The following is a 14,419-nucleotide window of genomic DNA, read 5'->3' as shown; positions in this document are numbered from 1 at the left end:
GAGTGACAACCACATGTATACTGAGAACTTGGCTGGATGGTTCGGAGATACGACTCTTCCCCCGGATAAATGGTTCGCATTTCGCGAGTCACCTGCCGAGTATGACACGCAGGCAGCATAATATGCATGCAGGTGTCGAACGCTGGAAGCAGGCTGTGGACTTGGAGGGGTAAGCTGAACCCACACTTGGAGGAGTTACCAACAAGAGAGTCTGCCCTTGAGCCATTGATAAGCAAGCCACAGGCTCGTGCAGATGGAAAGAAAGGGTGTGATCCGATGGCTGTGGCCTAGTGCAACACAATACTGTGTACTTCGGTCGCCTTCCACCCTCGCGAGCTCAACGAGACTATCGTGAGAGGGTAATTGATTGGTTATTAAGTCCCACGTATCTTTTCCCGAACACGAATGGTGTAAGGCCGGATCAAGGAAGAATGGAAGGCAGTAATACCTCTGGGCGGCGTTTCCCCAAGTTTGTAGCCGAGCTTCCTGGGGGTCCCAGATCCGCAAAAGCCTTCCTCAAATCATTATTATATACATCACCTGTATACCTACATCTATTGTCCCCGAGCTTTTCTCTTGCCTGCTCGACGGACGCCATAGTTTGGTTTGATCTCTTTTACTCACTTTCCCAAAATGCCCTTAGTTCCGGCTACGCAGTTAGGTCAGGGCTCTCAAGCCGTCCATGCCCATGAGAACGAGATTAGCACTGGTAGCGTTATGACAACCGCCCAGAGCCGGAACATCACAACCGCCCCAACTGGTGTCCAGAGCGAGATAGACAACAAGTCTGTTCACCATATCATCGTAAACGGTGGCACTTGCAATTGGTATCAACCAACACATCAACACGCGGAAAACTCCAGCGGTCAGGACATGAAGAACGACCAGCGATTATCATCAGGCTCGCCTATTCAGCGGCCCACTTTCGGCGCCGCTGATCTCATTACATCCACGTCGCCATCAGGCTCTGCTTTGTTGTCCCCATGCCTTACGACAGAACCACAAAGCCCTACTCAAAACGCGTGCTTACCTCTGCCGCCGCTTGAGTCGCCGTCTCTCGAGAAACATGGTCAGCGCTATGAGATGTTTTCTGTTCGGGTCGAGGGGGCCTATGATACTGTTCTTAGTCAACTCGACTCAAAGCGTTTCCGGAGGTCCAAAGAGACACGTCGTCGGTTCGACATCAAAGTCCAAAAGGCCTCATGCTTGAAGACCGTAAAATCTTTGGTCGGAGTTCTGGTCAGCCCGCCGCTGGAAGCCGCATCATCGCAAGACGCGAGCATCGAAGTCTGCACCCAGATTGATGATGCTCTCAACAGCCTCTGGATTCAATTGAGTTATCTTGCTCGCGATATCGCGAGATTCGGCCAAAGGTACGAGGTACGTTTGTCAAGAATGCGGTCTCTGTGCCCATTGACGTCTCTCAACTCACCGGATTGTAGCAGGACCGCCAATTGTCTCCTGAAGTTAGCCGGAAAGATCTTGTAGATGGATTCAAAGCACTTGAAACTGGTTTTGAACGTTTTGACAACGTCGCCTTCCAGCTAATCCAAGAACTTTCCCCACCCGACCTATCGTCGAGAACAGCAAATGCTCGCCATAACGACCTGGAGCTGAAGGAACTTGACAAGCTGTCGACCGAGGGTCGCATTTCAGCCATGCTCTACCAGTGTCTATGCAGAGCGTGCCCAGAACAGTGCCACACTCTGCACACCGCTTATCTCAGCCTTGAGCCAGAAGAGGCAGACACCCGCGCATCGCCAGACCCATCAGACACAACACGGATAATGTGGCGGTGTCATATGGCGTTCAAGTCCACCATAAAAAAGAAGATGCAGTTGATTTGGTACAGAGTCGTTTCATCTGAAATGGGCGACTCGGGACACCAAGAGCTAGCAATAGTTGATGAACAAACTAACTCAGAATGCGGCACGGAGCAGCACCAATTGAACAAAGAATCCAAACACAACCCCAAAAAGCGGCGAACAACGTCGACTCCCGCAGAGCCCCCTTCGAAAGTATCTAAAACGCGACCGGATCAAAGCATTCGAAGGATTTCCGAACCAGCTGCCTCTGGGAGTTCCGAGTTACCCAGTCAATTTTCAGTCTGTCCCGAGCTACTCGTGCAGCATGACCTCGATACTGTCGTCATGAAAATGACTGACGCCAGGGGATATAGTCATGATGTCTTTTACCTCCCCAGAGACAAGAGACCGCTTCACGACACCAAATTCGGCGATCCTGTCAGCCTTTCGGATATTCTTGGCAAAGGCCATCTCAAACGCCAGTACGACAAACTGTGCAGCAAGAAGCTATCGATGATCCGATTGTCCAGACTTATCGCCGAGGCGGTCTTGAGATTCGATCTGCGGGACCGGGATCCGAGTCCGGAACACAGTGTTGTCGTTTACATATCCCCCGAGAACGACCTTGCGCCATTCCTGGAGAGGGTCCTCACGAGAGCAAAAATGCCATCGATTGCGGCTGAAGACGACGACAATGCTTCTCAGCAAAGGTCTCTGCAGTTGCTCAAGCTCGGTGAGATTCTTCTACAGCTGGGGCTTCCTAAGCCACAACGAGTGAGAAGCCCGCCCTTGGAACCAAAAGACCGCAGGATATTCATCAAGTCGGCTGTGTCGGGTGTCCGCTCCAATATAAACAACGCCTTCTCCGATGTCATCATCTCGTGCGTTAAACTCTCGGCTAGATACGAAGACACAAGCAAGTGGCCCGAAGAGAATTTTAATCAAAGGTTTTATAGGAATATCGTGCAGCCGCTCAAGGATATTGAAAGGAATCTATCGCAGTATCAAATAGCCAAATATTGAGTGTTGGTATGAGGAAGCTACACCGTAACACAACCACAAGTATCAAAATGAGGATCGAAAGTTACTGTTTCTCGATTCGCGTGGCGTTGGTCTTGTTGTCGCTCCCAATCGTACCAACCTTGCGCACTCTTCAAACATGAATGTCAACCCTATCGGGTTCCATAGTTTCCTCGTCCATTTCTCCCAGTAATTGCTTGATCTCTTCCTTGTCCTCTGGAATGTGAAAAATTCCCGACTCAGAATACAAGGTACTTGACCCTATGGACATGGCCTCGGCGTTATCCAGTTCTGTGTCTTCTGTTTGCGGAGTCCTATATTGCGCCAAAATCTCCTCAAAGCCATCTCCATACTCTGATACGGTCTTGCTTCGATAAGCACCCATGGCCACTTTTGTGCTCTTCTTCCGAAGCGCTTCAATCGCTAGAGATGAGAACCATGTTTTCGGCTGATCGGTAATCGTGATGACTGCATGTAAGCGAAAGACAATCATTCAAAAACGGTGCAAGGCTACCAATCACCAGACCCTAGGATGATCGCATTTTGAATTATTAGCGGCAGGTTACACGGAACGGTGCACTGATGGATTTAGCGGTTGCTGTAGTTGGGGTTGATTCCGCCCTCCTTCGTTTCGTGTGGTGAGTAAAAGTGCATCATTCACATACTGTCACGAAATGAAGGATGACATCGATCGATGGCCCAGGGCCAACTGAAATGGATGCAAGCACTTGTAGGAGGAGTACAGGGATCGATCAGGACGCATTGGTGCTTATACCCAAGAATCTGGCTGCTGGTTTTCACCCTCGAAGACCGAACGCTAATTTTCTTGTTTCCTCAAGCCAACATCCAGCATGACACTATCAAAACAACTCCGAGCGATATGCCGGGAACAGTCCTTGCCCCGAGTGCCTCTTCTTGCACCTGTTCTGCGAACCGGCCAATGATGTTACCCCTCGGCCAGTATTCGCATACAAGGTACCACTGCCCGTCGTCGCACAATTTGCGGCCGCAGCCGACGTCGGTGGTGTTCTTCCACACGAGCTGCGTAAAATGGCCCGTTTTCTCGTCAAACTCTCCCCTATGGAAATCGTAGTCATCGCGCTCGTCGCCCCACGCCTCGACGCTGCGTGTTGCGTTGGGGTACCCCTTGGCCAGGTTCTCGCCATAGGGTCCGCCAGAGTGCTCAAAGTCGCAGCTGTCGCCCGGCATGTCGTCGAGGTATTCGGCCGCGAAGCCGGCGAGGGTGCCGTTCCAGGTCACGTCGGAGGCGTTGTGCTGGTAGCGGTATGAGTTTGTGCTATTGAGGACCGCCGACGTGAAGGCGTTGTCCGATGTCCATTCCGGCTCCGCGGTCGGGCTCGGTGGCCCTCGTGTTATTGTCACCACAGTCTGGGCCGACGCAAGCCAGGTGGCAAGGGAGAGTGCGGCAATGCTGGTGAGATGCATGGCGTAGGGCGTTGCCAGGTCGGTTTCAGTGATCAGCTTTACTTGCCAAATTCTACCCGTTGTGGCCAAATATTGAGATGAACGAATGCAACAGTCCATTGACGAGTCCCACGTCGTTGGGATGATACGATAACAATGGAGACATGGTCACGAGACACTAAGTAGGATACCGATTCCCTAATGGCTTGGTCAATAAAGGATGAAAACCTCTCCTGACCACGAGTCCTAGCCAGATAATTGGGCTGTCAGTCCGTGAGATGACGCATGCCGATCTTGTTAGGGGGGGTTCCAAGACTCACTGCCTGACGTTGACAGCAGTCCACCTACTTGCCGGGCCAATTGGCCGTGCTCCTCAGTGCCTTGGCAGCATCCCCAGTTTCTTGGGGCTGTTCATCCGGAGCTCTCGGGCAATCATGGTGGCGGCGGCGCAGGGCATGGGCCTATGCAGATCACAAAGTCTGCTTCATACCAAGGTGCGAGCCATGCTGTGCTAAATGGGCGGCGTGTTGCGTGTGCAGTATGATTCCATATTTGCTATGGATATGCTGTCGTCAGCTTGGGCGGGAGCAGAATGCGGACGATAAGCATTATACATGACCATAAAACAATGCACTGGAGGGAACGGATATGGTGAAGTACTACCTTGGCGTGAACCAACTAGACCGAAGGTGCGTCAGCCCCCGGTAGTTTGGACACAACTCAAGAGCCGATCATCAGAGCTGTATATAGTAGATCCTAACCAAATAACAGTCAACTTTAATGGACTCTACTCCGCAAGTGATTTTAGTAGGCACGCGGGGCCGTTGCCTCAACTGCTACAATAGACTGCATCTCTACCATCCGATGTTAGGTCAACAATAGGTCGAAAATGGTTCCGAGCCTGGCTCACCATTCGGTGAGGTCGGGAGCCAAAGTTTGATCTCATTTTGAAGACCTATTCTTGGAAAGGATAGTTTCGGGCCCCAACTGAACCCGCACGCCTTCGCGCCACCAACTCATATCGTAACACTGTGTTTTTGACCAGCTGAGTGAAAAGGAAGTGAGTATGTCTATCGAGTCTGGACGCAAACTAACGCAATGCTCGAAACGCCCTGCTTGTTTTACAGGAAACTACCACAAGGAGGTTTTTTGCATAGCCCGTCCGTCAGCGATGGTCTTCGGCATTAGATGCAGCCATTTATAGAAGCTCTCGAACCGCTCCGTCACGGAGATCCAGCCCAAGACGCCCCATTTTTGCATCAGCGGCGTTGCGATGTAAGTGAGAAAGATGCTCTGGACAAACTCAAACGGCATGGCGTACCGCGCCATGAATCAATTCCACCACGAAGCCCGTTCATGCATCCTCGTCATACGGGCCGAGGACTTGCGGTATGCCTGTACCTCCTCCTGCATCTCCTTCCGGTGCTCCTTGAACGCGCGCTCCAGGGCCGAGAAGTCAGTCGTCGCCGCGCCCGCCGCCTTCTTGCCGGACTCCTGCGGGACGTGAAGCTTTTGCAGCTTGTCGCAGACCATGACGACGTCCTGGATACCGGTGTTGGAACCGTGCCCAACGTTTGGCGTGAACTTGTGCGCGCTATCGCCTACGAGGATGATGCGGCCATCCCGGCTCCAGCTCTCGCATATGCCCTCCTCCAGGCCTGCGCCGCCGACATTGAAATGTTCTTCGAAAACGTCCTTCGAAAACGTTCTTCGCCTTAAGATCTCTGCCACATGCCATTGGGCAAACCTCTCGGGTGTATTCTTCAAGCTGCTTACTGCATATGGAGAAGGTGATGCGCTCTGCCGTTGGCTCGGGCAGCTTTTCATAGAGAAAGACCCATCCGCGCTCTCTGCCAGCTCAGTCCATGGCAGATCTATCGTTGCTTTGCATCTCGTAGCTCTGGCCGGATTCAGAGGGTCGTGGGAAGGAAGCCCATAGGCACTGATAGTTACTTTTGGAAGGCATCACGGGATCTCACCTACTCTTGGAGGAAGACGTCGAACAACAACCTGGTAGACTTGAACACCCGTTCATCGATGGTGAAGGCCTTATTGTCGAATAGTTCAGCGCTAATCTTGACAAGTTGATCGAAAATGCCGAACTGGTGGAGGATGCGCAGACTCGGGGCCGCGGGGACCAAGCTCGAGCCAAGGTCCTCGACGACGTTTGTCCTCCGCTCGAGCACAACAAAGTCGATGCCAGCGTGTTGTATGGCGTAGTGGCGGCTAAACCACTGGGGCCGCCGCCGACGATAATGACTTCAAACGGGTCGTTGGCCATAGGTCACGGTCGCACGGATTGTTAGTAGTCTGAGATTCCGGGCCTGGAATGACATGTTGCTAGATGATTCACATATTTTCTAGAGCTGCATAGTTCCTGAACAGATCAATATACCTACCGCTCTTAGCCTTTGACTACCGCCGTCATATCGTGCTTTGTATATTATGGCAATTCCACGGGATCGGGGGGAGCGGGCGTCCGTTCAGTGGTGCTACCACCTGATATGTGACCAAAATGGCTTTGTAATAGCCAGCACAATAGTAGAATAAAGTGACAAAGCCTGAGCTATGATATTCTAGACTTCCGTGGCACGTGAAATTCGTTGCCCTTCAAACCCCATGACTTGGCACATCTCCGAAGAATCCCCGAGTGAGTTGAGCCTGGGCCTCTTACGGAATGCATAATATCCCCATTCACCCGGTGATGGCACTTTATAATATGTCTTCTCTACGATTCCCACAAGACGTTGTAGGTTTTGGCAACCTTTTAGCTGATTGCCTTGCATGATGCACCACGCCCCGTGCTGGCAAGATCCCCAGCATGGATCTCGAACTCCTACACCTAGTCCGACTTGCCTAGCTTGTCCATTGTACTTTTGAACTCGTCAGCAGCCTTGCCTTCCCTGAGCATGAAGAATTGCTGTACCACTGCCCCGTCCGGTGCCGTCATGTCCTCGCGATCAACGGTGTGGAATCCGTATTTTTCATAGATGGGCTTGGCCGCGGCCACGGCCTCCAGAAACACCAGCTTGCCTTCCTCATCCGCTCTCGAGCAGCCCCATTTCATCAGAGGAGTTGCGGCACCCTTGCCCTGGTGCTCCCTCCGGCAAATGATGAGCTCCAGATAATAGTGACGGACCTCGCCCATGATCTCGGCATGCTTCCTCCCGAGGGTGCGGAAGAAGTAGTCGGCGAACTCCGGGTTGCCTTCCTTTGGCCATGTTTCCTTCGGAGGCATTGGCTCGACGTTGTGCCCACCGTTTTTGGCCGGGTATACCCATTTTGCGCATGCGATGGGGAGGTCGGGGTCGTCCTTGAAGTCTGAGTCTGTGATGACGAGCCACTGGAACCGCGGGTTGCCCATCTCCTCGATGAAGGACGCGGTGAGGAACTGGCGGCATGCTTGAGAGCTTGAAGGGAAACAATTTGTCGCCACCGGGCTGTCGTGGAACGCTGACAGGTAGATGGCGACTAGGGCCGGGCCGTCGGCCGGCGTAGCAAATCGCAGGTTGAGAGGCATGATTGGGCCAATCCGATCCTAGTCGTCGGCGGGATTTGTCGAAGAGAGACTTGCGCCGCCACAAACAACGTTGCGAAGGACTTTGCGCTTCAAATTTGAGCTTGGGTTTCAAAAGGGATCGAAATATCAAGCTGGAATATATATGGTCTGCTCAATCATTACTGACGCGCATAACGCGCCATTTTCTGTTTACGATGCGGGAGTGGCGCATACAACTTCTTCTTTTGGCAGTGAGTTGCGCCGGTGATTAATGTTGCCTATTATTACTTAGCTGATGCCGCGCAACAGCGGTAATGATGTTGCATAAGTGGGAAAGAAACATGACTGAAAGGATAATGTAAACAAACGATAAGTATGTATCAAAAAGTGTAAAAAACTTCTATTTGCGACAGAGATGAGATTTGAACTCATGCGGCCGAAGCCATGTGATTGCGATTCGAATTCGAGTCACACCCATTAACCACTCTGGCACTCTGCCCTGGTTGGGTGAACGGTAACGTCGGTATAAAGTTTTATATTCCATACCTAGTAGTACCAAGGTGCGAGTTTGGCCTGCGAGAATAGGGAGTCTCGAGGACTGGAGATGTTACATGACATATCACATTGCCGTCTCTGGTTATTCCTATAGTGGTGCTGTATTATCTTTACTCCTTCCATGTAATATACTAGAGACAGTTATATCCAGCCAAATGGGCCAGTTGTAACCCTGCATGCAATAACGCAGACAAATGTCTGCCTCTAGGACAACACATGTGGAGCTTGGTTGCATTCAGCCTAAAGCCTAAATCCAAGCTTAAGCGGCAGGTCGCTTCATCCTGGCAAGCGTGTTTTTCGGTTGTTCTCGGCCGCGGAGTGAAAAGGCGATCTGATCAACAGTATCCGTAGACCGCTCGCAATCAATCATCCACGCTCTATCCTACCACTATGCGTGCACTGCATGTATGCGACCCTACAGAGGCAGTCTTCGCCGGGTCTTAAAAGACTAGCTACAACTGTGGAGGCTTAGAACAACCATACCGTGATTGTTTCTCAGAGATCCAAGCAAAATTAAAATGCCATCTGACAGGCCGAGGTCTAACTGAAGCTATCGCGGCCCCTACACAGCTTAGAAATACGTTGCGACTGTTCAGCCGGATGGTTGCATGGCTGGTTTTGTGAACTGTAACATCGTCACCTGCAGTACCGTTGCTCTTCGTTCTGGCTGACAGTGCCTACTGCACATATTTACCTCAGGGTCGCTCACACTTGGCACGACAAGATCCGGTGACAGCGGAGGTACTTTGACTAGCCACGGCAGCACAACGAATCAAAAAGGCAGAACTCTCAAAGTCCCTCGGTCCAAAAGCTCTGCTGTGGTTGACAAAAAGTGTCAAGAGCTTGCGACATCGTAATCACCTTTCCCTTTCATCTAAGCAAACAATAAAGAACCTCTGTTGTGCGTTAATCACCGACAGACCACCCACTAAATGGCCTTATTTGAACGACGTTGTCGCCATTGCTTGGTCTATGCAGATCCTGCGCGATGATATGACAGGCGCTGAGGTGTCCCATGCAGGCTTGTTGCAACCCCGCGGACCACTGCATTCTGGAACTTTTGCGACGTGCAATGAATATCGCATTTCTTGGCTTGAGCCATGCATATGGGCAACGCAAGTACAAAAGGAAGGCCCTTTCTTTTGGTTCATTCTTGAAAAGTCTTGCTGTGATCCGTGTTGCCCTGCATTCAGGGTCCGACTTGTGGCTGTGTCTGCGTTCAATCACCCATCAAGATGAAAGCCGTACATTTGGGTCTTGCGATGAGCGCCCTCTCGGGGGTCTCCATCGCTAGGGAGCTGGAGCCCAACGCCGATCTATCAGCTTGGTATGACAGTGGCGCCGCCCATCAGGAGAACATGGACTACAAGATTGTATATCGGACAGTCGAGCCAATCCATCCGTTCAAGGGCTAACGTCGCATAGGCCCAATGGGAAGAAGCCGAGGCCGACGGGAAGTTTGACTCCGCTCAATGGACGGGACGCGTCAAGGACTATGTTGCTTGCAAGGACGGCAAGGTGGAGCTCGTCAAGGATGACCCTCTCCAAACCTTCAAATGCAAGGACGTTAGTATTATCTTGGGCCGGGTCAATCTTGAGATGAAACATCGTCTTACACCTACCAGATCGACCTCTACGACTTCCAGCCTCATGCGGCTTTCGGTAACTCTACCGGCAAAGGCTCAGGTTCTTGGGGTTGGACGGCTCCCAATGGCAGAGAGTTTTTCGCGATCGGTCAGCTAGATGGCACCGCCTTTGCAGAGATCAACAAGAACGGCAAGCTGGTCTAACTCGGCACCCTGCCGTACTACTCCGAGCCGAGCAGGTGGCGCGAGATCAAGACATACAAGAACTACCTGGTTGTTGGCAGCGAGGCTCCTGGGCACGGTTTCCAGTTCTTTGACTTGCGCAAGGTTAGAACTCGCCACCAATATCCCCAGGCCGCAGTGTTTGGGAAATCGGAATGAGCTGACGCGGATGAAGCTTCTCGACATTGACCCCGAGAACCCAGTTATATTTTCCAACGAGAAGGACTTGACAGCGCACTGGATTGAAGCCCTCCCCCTTGGCCGCAGTCATAATGTCGTTGTCAACGAGGAGAAGGGCTTTGCCGTTGCTGTCGGTGCCCAGCCTCGTCGTAACCTACCGTGCGACTCTGGTCTGCAGTTCCTCGACCTTGCAGACATTGCCAACCCCGTCTACCTGGGATGTGCTGCCGGCGACGGCTACGTGCATGATGCTCAATGCATTGTCTACCGCGGGCCCGATGTGAAGTACTGGGGGCGTGATATCTGCTACGGATACAATGAGGATACCTTGACCATGTCCGTTTCCCGCGGTCTTTTGAACACTATCTGTTCACCTCAAAATATGTGGACTGACCGCCGTGATAGCCACGATGTCACCGATAAGAACTTCACCAACATCATCTCTCGCACCAGTTACGAGGGCGCGACCTATACCCATCAAGGCTGGGTGTTCGAACCCAGCTGGCAGGAATTCCTCGTGCTTGATGACGAGATCGACGAGCGGAACAAGGCGGGCCCCGCCGCCGACGGCTTCCCGGTAACGTACTTCTGGGACATTCGGTCTCTCCAGAAACCAAAGCAGAGCGGCATCTTCAAGGGCACCGTCCGTAGTGTCGACCACAACCAGTTCATCCACCGCGGCCTGACGTACCAGAGCAACTACGGCGCCGGCCTCCGCATTCTGGACGTCTCGTCCGTTCGTTGGGACCCGACGTCCAAGCACGTCAAGGAGATCGCCTACTTTGACATCTTTCCCGAGGACGACAACGAGCCTGGCGGCGGTGCCAACAACTACACTGGTACCTGGAGCCACTACCCGTACTTCAAGAGCGGGTACGTCGTCATCAACACCATCGAACGCGGCGTTTGGGTTGTGAAGCGATCGAACCCGTGGTGGTGGCCGCGGTGAACTCTCATAGCCGTAATGCGCCAAATAACTGGAAACAATGACTCTTGGGACAGAGTAATGACGAGGAAAAAGAACTAGGAAATTGTTAACTTCTCGGTATATAGTATATCAGACGCAATGCAACCTTTTTATTCTTGAGCCTCTTCACTAATAATTCTAGTCCGCAATGTTCCGCAGTCATCGGCGCCCATAACGTTTCAGGCAAATGTTAATGGAGTTTATCATTGGAAGATTAGTTCCGCCTATACATTATGCTGTTCTATTTGATATCATCACTGATGTATGGTATGAAAGTGCCCTCTCACTTGACATCACTTTGCGATGGATCGACAGCCACGGTCATTAAAATGCCATGACAAACTCTGATGATCAGGGATTCAACACTTTCTGGAAGAAAAGTAAAGGAAAGCTAACCACTTGGCCCTTGAGAACGAATCTTTCTCCGGCAGAATATGTGCAAGTAGGCTGCCAGCACGGTTTTGGACGATATGGCAACGCGAAACAGAATAGTGCTGTCGTTCTCTTTGATCAGGCAATGTTTATCAAATACACCAGTGCCACTTCGGTAGGGAGTCTCTCTGAAATTGATAAATATAAACCTTAGCTGAGGTTCCCGCGGCAGGCTTGGTATTACTGCATCAACGTGAACCTCCATTCTCGTGCCAGTTTAGTCTTCATAACTGCGCCACACCAAAGGTGTTTTGAAGGCGTATTTTGTATGAGGAACTGAAGTTGGGTTCAACGACTGATGTAGCAGGGGACTAGCAATGGCACGTAGTCTCCACTAATTGCTCCCCGCACAGTGTAATGTAAGCCACTGGATGAGTATGTACAGTTGCATATCAGGTTACGTTGGAGGACTCTCTCGGCAAGCGTACCTTACTTAGTAAAGCAGGCTGACAGGGGGGTGTTGGACCCTTTGATAGGAAAACCGTCTCCTGTTCCAACAGATATAAAGTGGTGCTCATGATCCTCGAACCGTGACTCAGAAACTACCTTCTTTACACTCGATTGAAACCACCGCTAGAACCCTTGTTATCTTATCCACCCCTTAAGCGCAGTAACGGAGCTTGATAAGTCTTACTAAACCTGTCTCGACGCATACAACTACAATGGCGTCTCAAGACTCAACAAAAGTCCCCCTCGAAGTCGTCACTCCAAGGCTGATCATCCGCACCGCTGTCCAGTCAGACGCAGAGGCTTATCTGAATTATCTCACGAATCCCGACAACTTCCCGTTCCAGGAGCCCGAGAAGAACCTGACGATGGACAGGCTCCGCACGCGTATTGACAAATTCGCCGACTTCACGAGAAATGGCGAGAACGGCTGGGTCGTCATTGTGCTCCGAGACACGAATGAGTTGATCGGCAACGGTGGTTATAACACCTTTGAGTCCCTTGACCCCTCCGAGTTCCTCCCCGGGACAACGACCCTGCCGCCAGGGAAGAAGCGCATGACGGACCTCGGCATCGGCATAGACCACAAGCACTGGCGCAAAGGCTACGGCCTTGAGGCACTCGAGGGATTGGTTGAGCATGCTCGGTCAAACTTGGGCTGCGAGCTGTTTAGGACCGAGACGGGCGACGACAACCAGCCATGGAGGTCGCTGATGCGTACCGCCGGTCTCGGCGAATTTGAAGCTCGCAATCAAGCCAGCTACGACGCCAGTCAGGAGGTCTGGGTGTGGAAATTTGACGCGGGTCATTGGAACCAGTCGATGAACAAGCTTAAGGGAGATGGGAAATGGCTCATTTAAACGCTTCGGTCGGACGTAGATGCAACCGTAGTAATTGGCCAAAAGAAGAAACAGTTTTCAGCCGCTTGACGTTATCATCAAAACATCTTCACGGTTTTGTTCAACTCCGCTTATCTGGATTATCTAGTGTCGAGATAGTGAAGATATGGGAGAGCCCTCTCCCGTATGGACTATCCTTCGTGATATTCGCCAACATGTCTTCTTTTCATATTGGGATGTTCTAGGGCCGTACTGGGGCCTGTCCGGACGGCTAGCAAGGGATTTCTCGGTTGATGGGATTCGACGCCGATTTCAAAGAGAAATTACAATATTTCGATGATTAATTCGAAGGGGTTGACAGACATTAAAGCGAATCTTCGGTAGCCCGGGTGGCAATGTTGGGGCAACTCTTGAGCTAACCATGACCATCCACCTACCTCGATACATGACTCTGGGCAGAATATTAAAGTCATAGGCAGGCCTCACCACACTCGACACAGGCGGAGTATATAGCCCATAGGTCGCGGCACAGAAACTGGTGTTGCAACAGTATCATCAGGACTGGAACAACGTAGACATTCGTAACATAAAGCCATCCTTAAGGGCTCTCAGCCATCATTCCCGCATCAACAATACTGCTTCACTCACAATATAACATACCTTGAACATATTCACAAGATACGCAGCGCATAATATTGACACAAGAAAAGGTAACATATAGGTAAAGAAAGGTTTTTCTACGAGCAAGGCAACTAATGACAAACTCCTTAGCAAGTTAGGCTTCTTACGCTACGAGGGCGGCGACTGTGATACCGAGCTCGGCTACCTTGGGGTCAAATACTCACAGATCCACAACCTTATTTACACTGTGCCGATTGAGGTTGTCATATTTGCTACACCGGCGGATGTGTTTTAATCGTGTTGGAGACTGCATCTTCGATCCATGAGAAACCTAGGTCGTTGATCTCTCCAGCACCCCAATTGAGTTATGAGTATGAGTTTAGTATAAGAACTAATGTGACCCTATTGAGTGTGGATTGAAGTTGCCCACAGGAATAGGCGGAATAACCCTTGAAAATAATATCCAGCTTTCTGTATAGCTCGTCTTAAAGGGCCACAGCCCTGTGTTTGGAGAGCCATAGCAAGAAGCACCCTAGGATACTTTATGTTAAGGCTCTATTATAGAGCTTGGGGCCGGCTCGCAGTAAGCCTGGTCAGCCCGACTTGCTGTTGACGGAACGGCTCCCGAAATCGAGATGACCAGGATTAGTGATGGACCGAGCCACATCCTCTTGGCAATGAATGCTTTGAATGGTACGGTGAGGAGGGTTACTACAGGAGACAAGCTTGCAGCGTAAATAAACTAAATGCATGCTATATATGGGGTTGTGAACAGAACTGACGCAACCGGTCTCTCAGTTTCCTATGAGACTGGTTATCAG

The 14,419-nt window shown here is 51.2% G+C and overlaps 8 protein-coding genes and 1 non-coding gene across 9 annotated transcripts; 4 read left to right on the top strand and 5 right to left on the bottom strand.

Annotated features, from left to right (window-relative positions):
- Positions 1-873: 873 nt before the first annotated feature.
- On the top strand, positions 874-1,488 carry LY79DRAFT_504495 (uncharacterized protein; the record flags this gene model as incomplete). The annotated part of the gene is made up of 1 exon (XM_060553515.1): positions 874-1,488. The coding sequence occupies one exon, from the start codon at positions 874-876 to the stop codon at positions 1,486-1,488; it is 615 nt and encodes a 204-aa protein (XP_060419939.1).
- Positions 1,489-2,150: 662 nt separating this feature from the next.
- LY79DRAFT_586121 (uncharacterized protein) lies at positions 2,151-2,828 on the top strand (the record flags this gene model as incomplete). The annotated part of the gene is made up of 1 exon (XM_060560585.1): positions 2,151-2,828. The coding sequence occupies one exon, from the start codon at positions 2,151-2,153 to the stop codon at positions 2,826-2,828; it is 678 nt and encodes a 225-aa protein (XP_060419938.1).
- Positions 2,829-2,893: 65 nt separating this feature from the next.
- On the bottom strand, positions 2,894-3,583 carry LY79DRAFT_138654 (uncharacterized protein). Its single transcript, XM_060550935.1, has one exon. It carries the CDS (start codon positions 3,316-3,318, stop codon positions 2,959-2,961), a length of 360 nt encoding a protein of 119 aa, XP_060419937.1. The 5' UTR covers positions 3,319-3,583; the 3' UTR covers positions 2,894-2,958.
- On the bottom strand, positions 3,546-4,539 carry LY79DRAFT_534828 (SCP-like extracellular protein). The gene has a single exon (XM_060556467.1). The coding sequence runs from the start codon at positions 4,368-4,370 to the stop codon at positions 3,660-3,662; it is 711 nt and encodes a 236-aa protein (XP_060419936.1). The 5' UTR covers positions 4,371-4,539; the 3' UTR covers positions 3,546-3,659.
- Positions 4,540-5,582: 1,043 nt separating this feature from the next.
- Positions 5,583-6,756, bottom strand: LY79DRAFT_699261 (uncharacterized protein; the record flags this gene model as incomplete). Its single annotated transcript, XM_060564887.1, has 4 exons — positions 6,539-6,756; positions 6,234-6,484; positions 5,998-6,100; positions 5,583-5,945 (listed from the first exon to the last, which is right to left on the bottom strand). Exons 1-4 carry the CDS (start codon positions 6,584-6,586, stop codon positions 5,583-5,585), a joined length of 765 nt encoding a protein of 254 aa, XP_060419935.1. The 5' UTR covers positions 6,587-6,756.
- Positions 6,757-6,831: 75 nt separating this feature from the next.
- LY79DRAFT_534825 (acetyltransferase) lies at positions 6,832-7,901 on the bottom strand. The gene has a single exon (XM_060556466.1). The coding sequence runs from the start codon at positions 7,768-7,770 to the stop codon at positions 7,093-7,095; it is 678 nt and encodes a 225-aa protein (XP_060419934.1). The 5' UTR covers positions 7,771-7,901; the 3' UTR covers positions 6,832-7,092.
- Positions 7,902-8,156: 255 nt separating this feature from the next.
- On the bottom strand, positions 8,157-8,248 carry LY79DRAFT_t14. The gene has a single exon. It is a non-coding gene; the product is annotated as a tRNA-Ser (tRNA).
- Positions 8,249-9,539: 1,291 nt separating this feature from the next.
- Positions 9,540-11,241, top strand: LY79DRAFT_586117 (uncharacterized protein; the record flags this gene model as incomplete). The annotated part of the gene is made up of 6 exons (XM_060560584.1): positions 9,540-9,677; positions 9,730-9,870; positions 9,930-10,088; positions 10,122-10,217; positions 10,288-10,628; positions 10,698-11,241. The coding sequence occupies 6 exons, from the start codon at positions 9,540-9,542 to the stop codon at positions 11,239-11,241; spliced, it is 1,419 nt and encodes a 472-aa protein (XP_060419933.1).
- Positions 11,242-12,164: 923 nt separating this feature from the next.
- On the top strand, positions 12,165-13,091 carry LY79DRAFT_534823 (acetyltransferase). Its single transcript, XM_060556465.1, has one exon. The coding sequence runs from the start codon at positions 12,354-12,356 to the stop codon at positions 12,996-12,998; it is 645 nt and encodes a 214-aa protein (XP_060419932.1). The 5' UTR covers positions 12,165-12,353; the 3' UTR covers positions 12,999-13,091.
- The last annotated feature ends 1,328 nt before the right edge of the window (positions 13,092-14,419 follow it).

This window comes from Colletotrichum navitas (assembly GCF_030913465.1).
Source record: "Colletotrichum navitas strain CBS 125086 chromosome Unknown LY79scaffold_2, whole genome shotgun sequence".
NCBI classification, from domain to species: Eukaryota; Fungi; Ascomycota; class Sordariomycetes; order Glomerellales; family Glomerellaceae; genus Colletotrichum; species Colletotrichum navitas.
Note: the sequence above shows the minus strand (reverse complement) of the source record. Positions and strands in the feature narration are given on the sequence as shown.